Source organism: Pseudochaenichthys georgianus, chromosome 16 (genome assembly GCF_902827115.2).
Source record: "Pseudochaenichthys georgianus chromosome 16, fPseGeo1.2, whole genome shotgun sequence".
Classification (NCBI taxonomy): domain Eukaryota; kingdom Metazoa; phylum Chordata; class Actinopteri; order Perciformes; family Channichthyidae; genus Pseudochaenichthys; species Pseudochaenichthys georgianus.
In genome coordinates this window covers 17,530,061-17,544,833 of record NC_047518.2, presented here as the reverse complement: position 1 = coordinate 17,544,833, position 14,773 = coordinate 17,530,061, and the positions used below count along the sequence as shown (strand labels likewise).

The window sequence follows — 14,773 nt, the reverse complement described above, 5'->3', positions numbered from 1 at the left end:
TTTTGTGTCAGTTGGTAACTATTAATAATTTTGGAATTTGGCCTACATTGTTAATTAATTAATAACTAATTTTGTTTTATGTTTGAACATGGCTAATGATGTACCCCTCTATAGCCAATCTTAATTATTTAGGGGTTTAATAATCTAACTCTTTATTCCATTTGCATTACATTTTATTACATGTTTTTCTTAACAATGTGTCATTTCGAAGTTGGCAAGAGATTTGTTAATTGTGTTGTTTATATCCACATTTTGGATGCATGTATTCGTTAATTTACACAAAAACACTTTCTTCTTGTACCACAACTGAATACCTTACGCTCACAAACAATGTAACATGTATATTTTAAAGATGTTGTGGTGTAACTGGGATACATATTGCCTTTTTGTCTCAGTGTACAACTGGTGTTGTCATAAGATATCTGGATGGAGAAGGAGAATAGCAGTTTATCAGCAGAGTGATTTGTCAAATATAAACGATCTTTGGAGTAGGTCCTCTGTATGTAAGCTCTGATGTAAGCTAAAAGAAACAGTGGCACCTTACAACTGACATCACATCATACTACCATCCTGACAGCCAGCTGTCCAATCACAGGCCAGTGGGCGGACCAGGGCCGGCGCAGCTGTCCAATAGGCAGATAGCGCGAGCTCTGCTCACCGTCTCGTCGCTCCTGATTTGCGGGCTGAGTTATGGAACAGGCGGGATCTGAAACCACCGAATCCGAAGTCGTGCGTGTTTCTCATTATCATAAAGTATTCAGCAGCATCCCTCCGTCTGTCTGCCGGCAAGTTACAAAGGTATCTTTTTATTTGGGGTTTGCTGACGTTTTTTGTGGGCACCCTGAGAAACAACATGAAGGATTATTATTAATGCATGGGACAATTCTGGACAAACCTGATTCTCCACCTGTTTCTCAGGAGTTCTTCCCCCGCCTAATTTTCTTTTCTATACTTTTTTTTTTTTAAATCCTTAAAGATGTGGACCTTCCTGGGAATAGCCAGCCTCACATACCTTTACAATAAATCCAACACAGTGTTATCTTACGCTCACAAAGATCTCGTGATGGCGGCAGCTCTGTTCCTGGCCGTCGGGCTGCTGCTGGCGTATGTCAGGTATTTCCACAGCCACACACTCAGAGTCTCTCAGGTGTTGCATTTCCCTCTGAGGCTGCTGTCCTGTGTGCCTCTTATCAACCATGTAGTCCCTCAAACTTCAACACAGAGCAGCGAGAAAGCAGAAAACAACTTAAAAAAGGTAAGAAAACTCATGTGGATATTAGCCTTATCATGTCAACAAAGGAAGACAAAGACAGCTTTCCATTTCACTGAAGTCATTTGTTATACTTATTTTTATTTATTACTGAGCAATATATTGTATCCTATTTGTTGTTGTTGTATGAAGCATTACTGATTTAAAGTCTAAAGGGTTTATGTATTTTTGTATATCCAAATATTGTAACTGAAATTATAGAGCCATAGCTAGTTACATGCAATTTGGGAATGTAACTATACATTTTATAGATATTACAATATTACTCACGTTTTCCATCTTATGCTACTGTATACTTCTACTCCACTGAACCTCAGAGGCAAATGTCATACTTTGTATGACAAAACACAAGATTAAATGCTTTTTAGAAAAAACAGAATAACATAACATTCTGTAGTAATATAAACTGAAAGTATTTTTATTACATTATTTGTACATTTAGGATTTTAAGACCATAGTATTTCTACTTTTACTTTAATAAAGGATCTGAGTACTTGATTAATGTATGGCTATTTGAAGAAGTATACAAAATGTAGCATGTCCTTACAGTCCAGTTCAGTTTGGACTTTACTCAGTGTGTCCCCTCCATTGTTTCCAGAGCCGCAGAACAAGGAGAAGAGTACAAGCAGAAGAGTCCTCTGCGTCACAGAGTGCCTCAGAGAGTGGCTCCTCAGGGGCCCCGGAGCCAGACGTGGTGATAGTGGGTGCCGGGGTCTTGGGCTCAGCTATGGCCGCCGTCTTAGCCAAGGACGGACGGAGGGTGACGGTGGTGGAGAGGGACCTGAAGGAGCCGGACAGGATAGTGGGGGAGCTGCTGCAGCCCGGAGGATTCAGGGCCCTCAGAGAGCTGGGCCTCGAAGGTCAGTGGACTGTCAATCACCTGCAAATACACTCTGATGTACACATGAGCAGGAACCCCTTTGAATCATGACTTTAGTTCCTAGGTAAAAGGCCTCAAAAACACTTTCACTAGCTTTCACTTACTAGAACTACATGCACTATCAGTAACACTATTTCAAGTTTATTTCACATGAGAGGTTTCTGTGTTTTGAGTTGCTCTTCTCACTGGTGTGAAGTGGGCCTGGCTCAGCTGGAAAAGGTGAGGTCACATATTTCTGTGAACCAATCAGAGTGAGGCATGTCTGAATCAGAATGTGGTGATGGTGAGTGTGTTTGGTTATGGTGCCACTCCTGTCAGACACATTTCCCCCACAGTCTGAACACTTTACTCTGATTGCTGTGTTCAGTCCTAAATATGAAATGTTGTCGTGAAATAGTTACAATTTCAAACGAAGTATTAGTGGTTACTAATTCTCACCTGCTTCTATTTAGAGTATCTACATGCAGCGTACATTTCATACTTTGTGATCAGTACAGTTTTATGAGCATATAGGTATGTAATAGACAGTTACGATTTTACTTAATCAAAAGTGCCTTTCTGATATTTCAGAAAAATAAGGAGTTCCTCATAACCTCACATTCAAAACACATTTCTGGAACTAGGCTGATATTTGTAATCAAATGGTTTAAATATTTAATGTTAACTGTAAACAAATAAAAGTGTAGGTTATCTGATGTAAAATTCCCTAAGGACTAAATCATACTCTACTGTTATTGAAAAAAGACTTAATAATATCCCCTTTTTACTGTTTTTATTAGTTATTGTTTCTGTTATAGTCATGCAATATACCTCTAAAAAGACCCACCCTCAATCATAGCATAACATATTATTTTAAATTTTTCCATTTACCTGTTGGTACAGACTTTTAGATTAAATGACATTAGACATCTCAAACTGTCTAAATGCACCAAATGTGTCAGATGGATTTATTTCAAAACTTGTGAGTTAAATTTAAATATAACATATAGTGTTTCCATTTGATGGAATAATGGTGCAGCCATGCTGATTGAGACATGTTCCCTTGATTACAGACGTGCAAAAGCCCCCCACCACCTCTCAAATGTTTCATTTTGAGTGTCTTCTTGGTGCGTGTCTCTGTTAGTGACATTTCACAGGTAAAGGTCAGGGGCCCCGTGACATTTATGGCCCCTGGATCTGTGCCTGTTCAGTTCGGCCCATTCAGTAAACCATCATGTATTCACTGAATCACACACTGCATGTAACACTGACCTGTTGTGTTTCCCCCAGGCTCGGTGGAGGGTCTGGACGCCCACCAGGTGAACGGCTATGTGATCCACGACATGGAGAGCAGCACAGAGGTGGAGATCCCCTACCCCCAGGGGAAGGACAGCATCCACTGTGGACGAGCCTTCCATCATGGCCGCTTCATCATGGGCCTGAGGAGGAGCGCCATGGCCCAGCCAAAGTGAGTAGGGTCTTAAAAAAACATGACAAACTTTTACGCAGGCTGTTAGTAGGATATTGTTTCTGACAGCAGTGAGTTGGAAGAAACAGACGTATAATTAATTGTTCACATGCAGCAATTTTTTCAGTTTTATAAAGTGAAGCTACATAATAAGTTCAACAAACTCAGGATCAACTGATCCGCTTTTTCTAGAGCTTACAACCTCACTTTTGATCATCCTCTTAACTCTGGAGGAATTTAATATGGAGACTGTGAGTTTAGATTTTTTTTATTTCTATCAAATTGTTTTGACTTTAGGTCAACATTTCAATTTTCAAGAAAAAAAGTCAAGTGTCTACATGACAAGTTCTTCCGTGGGGTTTTTCTATCCCTCATTTACACTTACCTTTGATCTTTAAGCACATATTTCCTTTTTATACATTTTCCAGATGGATGAGTTATTCTATGAATGGACAAAATTGACCTAATAACACTCAGTCCTAATGAGATGTCATTTTAGGAATTTTAATCTCAGGTATTTTCATATAATTATTTCAGATGTATTTTTATATAAAGGGCTATTCATGCAAATATCAGTGCTTGCTTTAGCTCTTGCTGTACAATCACAATGTACTATTTTGTCCATAAATATGCATTTATTTCGTTCCAGTAGCATTCCTTCCCATGTTACCCATGCCTTAACGTCTCTAACTGCCCTATTGCGCCCCCCAGTGTGACAATGTTAGAAGGCACCGTGACCACTCTGCTGGAAGAGGACGGCTGTGTAACTGGAGTCAAGTTCAGAGATAAAGAAACCGGAGACATCAAGGTGAGAAGAGGAGACTTTACAATACCCCCCCCCCAGCCCCCCAGTGGAAATCAATACTGTATGGTTTACAGAGTGTGTGTGATGACAGTGTGATTTTGTGTCCTGCAGGAGATACACGCAGGGCTGACTGTGGTGGCCGATGGCTGCTTCTCCAAATTCAGAAAGAGTCTGGTCGCTGAGAAAGCCCAAACCTCCTCTCACTTTGTGGGATGTCTTATGAAGGTGAGACCAGCCAGTCCTACCTGAAATGTCCTTCATTCTGTTGTTGGTTTTCAATAAATTCAGTTATTTTATTACAAATGTATTCATCAATTCATTGAGAAAGTAAAGTGCAGATTAATCGATAATGATAATAAAATGTGCAAACCATATTGTTCTGAATTGACCATAAATACTTAATAGCATTTGAAAGATACATTCCATTTAAAGGGGCCCTATTCTGCTCATTTTCAGGTTCTTATTGGTATTTAGTGTCTCTACTGTCAAATGTTTACACACTTTAACGTTTCAAAAAGCTCTTTGTTTTTCTCATACTGCCTGTGCTGCAGCACCTCTTTTCACCCTCTGTCTGAAACCAGAGCCCAGTCTGCTCTGATTGGTTAGCTGGCCGGCTCTGTTGTGATTGGTCAACCAATTAGACATCTCCCGCCCCCTAGCCTTTCACTACAATGTGTTGGAGCTCTAGAGTAGACATTAGAAGCCCAAGTGCTACTTTGTGACGTTATAGAGGTTTCTCAATTCTCTAATTTCCCCTCCTCGACTCCTCGGTCCTCCGGTAGTGACCCGGAAATGGATTTCAGCGCGCCATGTTGAAGGACATCTCATTTCTCTAAATGCACATCGAGGACCGAGGACCGAGGACCGAGCATCGAGGAGACTCTCTGGAGGAGCTATGATCGAGGAGACACTGATGGGTCCTCCACGGCTCCTTCGTGGATGCATTTCCGGCAACAGAGATGTTTCAAAGAGTCGTGACGCACGGCCGGACTGATCTCAGCCAATGACAGCTCTGCATGCATCCCCTGGATATTATTTTATTAACTGCTTTTCATCGCTACAGAGAACAGCTGTGAAATTAGAGTATTGAGAAACCTCTATAATGTTATGCAAGTAAACAAAGGAGTCCAATGAAGGCATTTCAGGCAGGGAGTGTGTGGGAGAGAAACTCCCTCTGGAGGGAACACAGGGATTTGAGCCTTTGCAGACCACTTACATGCACACAATGCTAAAGAAAAGACTACAGGAAAGGGAAAAGCCCCAAAGCCTTATATGGCCTCTTTAAAATGTAATATAATCAAATCTGTGCAGATCTTACAAATTAATTTCTACTAATTTAAAGAACCCCATCTCAAATGAAATGTCTCTTAGCTCTTGATTAAAACGTTATGTTTAAATGTTTTTCTCTCCTCAGGACTGTCCCCAGTTTAGAGCCCACCATGCTGAGCTGGTGCTGGCCAACCCGAGCCCGGTGCTGGTCTACCAGATCTCCTCCTCAGACACCAGGGTGCTGGTGGACATCAGGGGGGAGCTGCCCCGCAACCTCTCAGAGTACATGGCTGAGAACATATACCCTCAGCTGCCAGGTAAAACCCACACGAGAGGAACTTTATTTAGAAAAAGGCCTCGAGGTTTTATTCCTGTGTAATCATTTCGAATGAAAAACGACCTTTGGCCTGAGTAAGAACCCCTGTAACGTGATGAATGATTTGGAATAATGCCAGACATGGTGGTGGGTAGGAATATATCCAGCCTCTGCCTGTGCTGTCGGAAGATACACTTTGACATTCATAGTGTGCCCTGCTATTCAGCTGAAATATCAAAGCCTCCATATCAAAGCATCTGGTAACCTTGACAGGCGTCCAGCTGAAATGGTGGAGTCAGGCTCACTGAAACATAAAAAACGAAGGAAAAAGGCTTTTTGTGCATGTGCCCAGCGTGCACGTCTGGAGCCAGCTGAGTGATGGACGCCTGCTCTCTCTCTCTCCCTCAGAGCACTTAAAGGAGCCTTTCATGGTGGCACTACAGAACGACCGCCTCAGGTCCATGCCTGCCAGCTTCCTGCCTCCCTCTCCTGTCAACAAGCCAGGTACTGAACAGCTATTCACTGCCATGTTGCCATATGGCTGAAAGAGGAATCTATTGAACTGTTTGAGCTTGGGAACATTATGAGGAAACTCAGCGGAAGTAGTGCATGGCTTTGGTCATAACTGTCTGATGAAACAGATCACGATTCCTGGTTGTCCACTCATCTGCAATGACTCAGTTCAAGGTCAAATCACCCTGTACATGCATACTCTTTCAAAGTTCTTTGAGCTCTCATCAGTACTTTGTTTTTACATCTTTTGTACTTTACCTGATACTTTAGAAATACTTGTATTAACTGGAATATTACTTCTTTCTTCAAGTTAGATGAGAAGATCAATTACATTCTCTTATCTGTACTGCAAATATGAAGCTATAAGCAGCAGCTAGTTAGCTTAGCTTTAAGAATGGGAAGAACCAACCTGCCTCTATCTTAAGGAATTTTTATTTAATCCTACAAAAAGTGCAAGATAACAATTTATAACATTAACATTTTATAATAATAATAAAAAAGTAGAAAGGTGATTAATACTGTCTGCACCGATAACGTTTTTGATATACACTTTACAGCCTACATTAGCTTGTAGCGCACATGAGACATGTTGGACTGGTCCTTTCAATTAGACTGTTAATATGTGCAACAGGGGGATGATTGGAGTTTTAACATTAGTGGTCTTTATTGGTGTAATGAGAGATGAGACATTGCAACACTCTCAAAAGGTTAGAACAGTCAGAACATCTTAAATACACTGTTGGGCACTAATTGGAAGATTTGAATTACAATATGCTGAAGGGAGTAAAAAGACAACAATGACAAACAGCAGTCTTTGGTTTGCAGGCGTTCTTCTCCTGGGCGACGCTTACAACATGAGGCACCCTCTGACGGGGGGGGGGATGAGCGTTGCCCTTAACGACGTTCGCATCTGGAGGAGTCTGCTCGGCAACATCCCAGATCTGTATGACGACAAGGCAATGCTGCAGGTGAACACACGGACCAGTCCTGATCACCATCATGATCCCTAATGTACCATCATGCCAAACACTCACTGATCCCTAATGTACCATCATGCCAAACACTCACTGATCCCTAATGTACCATCGATGCCATCATAAAAGCCAAGGGCTTGTGTCGCTGTGTGACAGCCAGCTATATTTAGAGGCTCACTGCATCACTTTGCCCTGTGCTGTTATTCCCTGTGGTGTAGGTGAGCGACTGCAGACCACTGTGCATTATAACACTGCTTTCTTTTCTTTCCTCGATAGGCAAAAAAAACATTCCACTGGGAACGCAAGTCATCACATTCTTTCGTGGTGAATGTGTTGGCCCAGGCCCTGTATGAGCTGTTTGCAGCCACCAACGGTGAGTCTCTGCCTGCCTCCGCATCTAACGGCACACTGAAACAAAATGACAGGGGGGCAGAAATGATTATCCTTGAAGTGAATAGGTACAAAGGCATAATATGCAATACATTCAAATCATATTTATTTCCATTTTCATTCTCATTGTGTCCGTGTTCCTCTTTTGTGAAACACAGAATCTCTTCATGAGCTGAGAAGAGCCTGCTTCCACTACTTCAAGCTTGGTGGAGAGTGCATTAACGGGCCCGTCGGACTCCTTTCTGTGTAAGCATTGAGAAATGTCCTCCACAATAACTGGATGGACAGAATGTCTCTTAATATGGTGTCTCACAAATGTCTGTAGTCGAAATATAAAACCAGGGAAAACTAGCTTAGTTTAGCATTACCAATGCAAACAACAGTTGCTTGACAATGGCCAAATTCCACCGATCAGCACATTAGCAGTAGAAGCTAACTATTTGTGCTAACCTAAGTAGTTTGCAGCAGATACATTTATCCTTCACTTTCGGGCAAGTGTATTTCCCAAACTGTCCTTTTAAATTCATGAAAAGTACAAGATACTTAATGACATTGTGAATTTTTTTAACAGGTTGACACCTAAACCCATGAATCTTATTGGACACTTCTTCGCCGTGGCGATGTACGCAATCTACTATAACTTCAAGACAGAGCCGTGGAGCACCAAACCTCGAGCTATATTCAAGAGCGGAGCCATCCTGTACCGAGCCTGCACCGTCATGTTTCCTCTCATCTACTCTGAACTCAAGTACCTGGTGTACTGAGCAGCTGTGCGTCCTCACAGACACCACACTCAGTCTTCACAGAGATGGCTGACTAAAGGGACTTTCTAACTGTGCTTCTAAAATATGCCCTTAGGCGCTTTCACACCGTAGTACTTTGCCCACAAAGGTTCATCAGAACTTAGTTCATGAGAACTCTTTAGGAAAAGGGGGTAAAAAGGTTCTCATGAACTAATTTGAGTTCCGGCTCTTTTTGGTGTGAACTATCGGAACTAAAGTGGGAAAAGTACTGCGGTGTGAACGCGCCTCTTGCCTTACTGCAGATTTCATCTCCTCAATGTCCTACTTCAATTTGGACATATTGTTTAACATTGCCTCAGTGTAGTCCTGTTTGTGCCCGCCCACAGTTTGTCCTATATGCTGAAAATGACAGTACAGTGTGTTATCTCACAGCCTGAATTACACTGAATATTTAACACTGGGATTATTCTACAACAGAACCACGATGTTAAACATGGCATCTGAATTGCATATAGATTTTGCGATAGAGCCACTTTTCCTAACAAAAATACACCATTAATAATCAGAAGCACTTATTATAAAACACACATTCTGAATTATCTTTTTATAGTTCATTCAAAAATCCAGTACATTTTAAGCCCCGTTTTGTTGGTGAAAATATCTGTTATATATTTGTTCAAATCACACATTCTTACTGTGATAAATGCCTTCCTGATGCTGTTGCTCTTTATATAAGGGACTCATTTTGATTCCCAAACTATGAAATGTGCTGACAGTGCAGCTGACAAAACCATAATCCCAGAACTCAAGAATGATCCCGGCACTATTTTAGTCTCGCTGGATGTCAGTGAAGAGCTGACGCAGCATGCCTAAGGGGAAGTTTGAATTTGACGAGGACCTGGAATGGAAGTCGCTCACATCAGGACCGAGTCAGCGTATGATGCCCAGGAGACGTTCCTCCTGGGCGGACAGACTCCTTCAACACCTGCTCTCTGTGTTTACCTGTGCCTGTGTTGGGCTTGATGGGCCGTTAAATAAAACATGATAGACAACACTCACTTTTAATAACAGAACACTTCTTTGGATACTTTGTGTGTTTTCACAGTTATTTGGGTTGATGCATTCAATGAAATCTATGATTTGATACTAGTTTGTAATTTAAAAATTCAGTTCACTACACTAAACGTCCTCCAGATGGCGCTCAGTCACAGTTGAAGGATTTCTGTGAGCATAACGGTCCTGCTGATATCAGTTGGACTGCTGAACTGTTGAGATTGCAAGAGTACTAAACTCATGGTGCAGCTCTTTGTTTCTGTGTTTGTTTCATTAAAGCACAATGGAAACACTGCTGCTGAAACATCTTCAGTGTAGCATTTAACCAGTGATCGAGTAAAGGATACAACTTGCAAAAGTACAACGCCTGTGACTTCAGGTGCATTAGACTTAATAAAGTCCTCTTTTGCAACCTGTAGTTTTACCAGAGGTTAATATACTTAGCCCCTCTATAGAAGGTGTTTATACTTACGAAGACTAAACTACGGTTTTATTCTTAAGTAGAATCTGATTATTGTTAGATACACTTAAAGGTGGGGTAGGTAATTTTGGAGAAACTATCTCGAGTGAGCTCGAATTTGAAAATACACAACCGGGAAAAATCTGCCACTTCCTTACAGAGCCCCTCCTCCAACACACATTGAACGCGCACATGACCAATGAGGGCACGAGATAAATGTGTGCACAGATGGAAGGCTGACAGGCAGGTAGGCCATCCAGTTATTTTAGCCGGACCGGCTAAAATGATTCGTCGTGCTTTTTACAGTACTACGGCTTCCACAGATGATATTTTTGTATGTATTTATTGTCAAAGCACTTAATATATTCATTGCTATCGGGATGAGTTTTCAGTCTGCGCCGGAAGATGTGTAAGCTTTCTGCTGTCCTAATTTCAATGGGGAGCTCATACTCATTCCGATTCCACTACAAGGCTATCGTTCGACTCCTTCTGGATCCAAAGCCTTGATTACAAGTCTCATCGTTTCTTGTGAAACAACAAATCCCGTTTGAACAGCTCGTAGATATAACCAACGATCGCCTTGTAGTCGGCCAGAGCCAGCCATTTCCTCCGGCAGAAAGGAGACAATCTCCTCCATGTCCGTTTGGTTCTTTCTTCGAAATAATGGACAGTTTATTGCACAACCTTTTCAAAGTTCTAATACTTATGATAATCTGATGCTGATGTGCCAAAAGTATTTCGTTATTTGAGAAACCAAAACTAAAGTAGGCCTACTGCTTTACAAGATGCTCCACATTCCTCATTTTATTGCAGGACGCTCCTGTTGTCTCCTTCTCAAGTCACTTATGAAACTACGACTTTAATCTCGTAATTATGACTTTATTCTCGTAACTATGACTTTATTCTCGTATTATTACGACTTTATTCTCGAAATCTCTGTTTTTTTTTTTCTAAGTGTGGCCCTAATACTCCGTCGTAGTAGTTAAGAGCATTCCATGGAATATAACAGTGTTTCTGAAATAAATTACATACACCTTTAACGACCGCAGCAAGGCTTTGTAAGTTTCCTGTTATTTAACTGGAGTTAGTACATATAGTGGGGCGGTCTTCTGGGTTCAAGAGAGAACTGGCCAAAGGTAGGTTTTATCTCTGACTGCTGAATGTACACTTTAAACCAGGATCAGTGATTGATAAAGCTGACAGCTGAAACAGATCATCATTTTACACACACAACATGTTGTAGAATGTATGTATAATACAAACGTTTAATATATTTGGATTTAAAAGCTGCAGCATGAAAGTAAAACATAAAATATTTTAATAAATGTTTGGCTGGTACCGTCTTTCACATTACATCTCAACCCATTAGTTTTCTTCTTAAACATGAACCGTTTCACTGCGTCATCTTGCTTACATTCAAAGCACCGGAGCAGTTTAGTAATTCAAAAGATGTGTAAGCAGTGTATCAGGTGAGCGTGAAATCAAATCCAACCTACAGAGCAGCGGGAAACTCCTACCAATTCTGAGCAGCTTTACTTTTAAATAGCAAATATATTGACGTTTTTTTTTTATTTGTTTTGGGGATTGTGTACAAATGTGTTTCCAATGAACACTTACAAAAGAGCACACAACTATCCTTTGAGGAGTTAAGAAGTGTAAAAAAAAGCAGATATATTAAACTAAAAAAAGAAACATCACAGATTCCCCAAATGTCTTTCTTTTTGGTGTCTATATACGCCGGGATCCGGAGTCATGGATGATCCTGCGGTCCTGTGTCCTGCATCGCGAGCCCTGGATCTTGAGTCGTGGCTGTGGTCCTGGATCATCGGTCCTGGATGGATATCCTTGTGGATTCATCTTCCTATTATACACACATGCATTTCCAAACATTTGGACTACCTATGTTGCAAATGTATTATCTTTTCAATTTACACACGGCATCTATTGCACGTCTGTCCGTCCTGGGAGAGGGATCTCTCCTCTGTTGCTCTCCCTGAGGTTTCTCCCATTTTCCCTTTAAACTGTGGGTTTTCTCCAGAAGTTTTTCCTTGTACGATGTGAGGGTCTAAGGACAGAGGGTCTAAGGACAGAGGGTGTCGTATTGTCATACTGATATTCTCTACAAACTGTGAAGTCCACTGAGACAAATGTAACATTTGTGATATTGGGCTATATAAATAAACATTGATTGATTGAGTCGTATCCCAGGTTACAACAATTAATTCAGCTTTATTGTTATTTATACATCACTGATACATTGTAATCTGGTGAAATTATCGGAAGAATTATCCATATTATTCTTTGTGGCTCCACAAGGACACAAATACTGGTGTGGAAGACCAGGAAGGGGCGGAAGGATACGTCCTGTACACACCCCCCCTCACCCTGCCTGCAAACCTACCTCCACCCACCGACCTGACAGCCAACAGCAGAGAACCAACCTTCCACCCCCCTTCCTGCCTCAGAGTAATCCTCCTTATTAGACACACAGAGCGTTAGGTCATACCCTTATTGATATTGGTAGCAGCAAGCTTCTACTAACAGTTAACATCTTAATGATCTAAACAAAAAAAGTACTGTACAGCTACTGCTAAGAGAATATAGGAACCTGGCCTGACGCTTTACACCTGATTAAAGTGCTGGAAGCAACCCACCAATCCACACTTTATTATATATATATATATTTATATAGCATTATGTATTTATATATATATATATATATATAATAAATATATATATATATATATATATATATAGGAACACATCTACTATTTGAACATTAATTTACAGGGTAATATACATAATATTGTAACAGCTGAAATATCAGCACAAGTAGATCACTGTCACACTTAACAGCAAAATATATATGATTATATAAATCCCCATATAATCATATATACCAATAAATAATTGTCATATATGCATGTGAAACAGTTAACCATGTCGCGGGCTTTTCAAATGAAAAGCGATCGTGTATCAAGACGTCAAATCTCTACAGGTTTCTCTCGTGAAAGAGCGACGGGCCGCGGCTAAAGTGCCGCGCCTCCCCCCCCCCACCCGTACTTGAGGTCACAGGACAGTTATTTTGCATATTCCACAAATCTATTGCAATACGTTACCGTCTACGAACAGTACACCCACTGAACAGAACGACGAGGGGTGATCTGAGTATAGCTATGTGCTTCAGATGGTGTGCTATGACAGTGAACGACAGGAGGACTACAATACACAATACTCTATAGTCAGTATACTCAGAAGACAACCCAAAACTGTACTGGAAAAAAGACTAACACCCCCCCTTACACAGCAAATCCTCTCTGAGCCAAGTGTCATCATATCCTGCTGCTGATGAGTTTTTTATTTTATTTAAATGCGACACTACCATCACCAGGAGTAATGGAATGTGTTCAGCCTCTGTCTGCCTACCTGGGTCTCTCTCCGTGGAGACAGCAAAGTGAGTAACATCCTACCGACAAAAGTTCTAGGGGGGGGGGGGGGCTCCTTGAGGTTCTGTGACGGACACACGATCTGGACGAGTAGGGCGGTCCTTTTCTCGGTCCAAACGCTAACACCTTCAGGTGGAGAGGAGTTCTAATGCTCCTCAAGGCTCTCTCCTCTCCCTCCCTCACTCACACACTCCCCCTACTCTGCAAAGACGCCGCACAAGGCTGTAACAAGATACACACAAAGGTCATTTTTCACAAAGAAAAAGAAGCTCCGTAATAACTGCAGTAGTAACGCACAACAAGCATCTGGCAGCTGGCCTCCTGCGGAGCCCGGTGATGTGCAGACAGGCTGGGGGCCATTGTTCTAAAGGAGGAGGGGCTCCTCGCTTTGCCCTGTTGCAGGACTTGTTTTTCTCTCCCTGTGGTGCACTGTTATTCAAAAGCCCAGATCTCTATGTCCTGAACATAGAAATCCTCCTTCTTCGACAGCATGGGGTTCCCAAATGTTTTACAGGAGTGGCTCCTGCCGTGGTACAGGTCTCCGTCCAGCCACAGGCCGAACTCCCCACTGGGGAGAGAGACAGGGCTTAGCTGGAGGTCATCATCCAGGAGGCGACAGTCTTTAAGGCATATTTCATGACTAACGCTTTTATGCAATGAAAATCATTTTTATACACGTGAGAAAAATACTAATCTGGTGATTTATTATAAGTGTGATCTAAATAGTGTTTGCTCCTGTGTTAAGCAGATGAAAAAACTGATTTTGCCACTAACATTTATAAATGTGTTTGTTGTTGTTCGGCCACAATAGGCTGAAGTGGTCGAAATACTAAAAGCACTCACTTTTGTATTTGAGTCAAGTCCCTCCCATGCACTCTAAACACAGTGACAGCATGTTAGCAGGTTACACTACATTAGCTTCAGGCTCACCTGCTTCCAGACAAAAAGATAGAACAAAAGGAAGATTTCTTTCCATCAGTTCTTAAATGATGTGTTATTCTCAATTATCTACCTCTTCACTATCATTATTTCATTCGGGGGAATAACTTTGAACTATACTGTATCATTAGATTCTACTAAAACAGATTTAGTTCAGACTGAAAGATGTGTCTGTAATATTGGACTCACCTTCCTCCACCAAAAGATAGAGAGTCCATATCTCCTTTCATGAAGAACATGTTGTCTCCTGTCCATTTGAACACCTGAC

At 41.4% G+C, this 14,773-nt stretch overlaps 2 protein-coding genes across 8 annotated transcripts in view; one reads left to right on the top strand and one right to left on the bottom strand.

Moving 5' to 3' along the window:
• Window positions 1–774: 774 nt before the first annotated feature.
• On the top strand, window positions 775–9,661 carry sqlea (squalene epoxidase a). The gene is made up of 11 exons (XM_034102808.2): window positions 775–1,255; window positions 1,869–2,130; window positions 3,420–3,597; window positions 4,309–4,405; window positions 4,514–4,627; window positions 5,817–5,988; window positions 6,396–6,491; window positions 7,326–7,468; window positions 7,751–7,847; window positions 8,023–8,110; window positions 8,436–9,661. Exons 1-11 carry the CDS (start codon window positions 977–979, stop codon window positions 8,626–8,628), a joined length of 1,719 nt encoding a protein of 572 aa, XP_033958699.1. The 5' UTR covers window positions 775–976; the 3' UTR covers window positions 8,629–9,661.
• Window positions 9,662–12,329: 2,668 nt separating this feature from the next.
• The window catches only part of oxr1a (oxidation resistance 1a), a 231,306-nt gene continuing 228,862 nt past the window's right edge, over window positions 12,330–14,773 (bottom strand). For all 7 annotated transcript variants that reach the window (XM_034103503.2, XM_034103502.2, XM_034103507.2 and 4 more), the window contains 2 exons: window positions 14,695–14,768; window positions 12,330–14,134 (listed from right to left, as the gene is read on the bottom strand). In XM_034103503.2, coding sequence (XP_033959394.1) covers window positions 13,999–14,134; window positions 14,695–14,768 — 210 coding nt within the window. In that variant the 3' untranslated portion in view covers window positions 12,330–13,998. The remainder of the gene's footprint in view (window positions 14,135–14,694; window positions 14,769–14,773) is intronic.

Coding starts and splice junctions, on each gene's coding strand:
- sqlea (XM_034102808.2), top strand. CDS start 977: ATGTGGACCTTCCTGGGAATAGCCAGCCTCACATACCTTTACAATAAA. Junction 5,989..6,395: donor CATATACCCTCAGCTGCCAG/GTAAAACCCACA, acceptor TCTCTCCCTCAG/AGCACTTAAAGGAGCCTTTC. Junction 6,492..7,325: donor CTCTCCTGTCAACAAGCCAG/GTACTGAACAGC, acceptor TTTGGTTTGCAG/GCGTTCTTCTCCTGGGCGAC.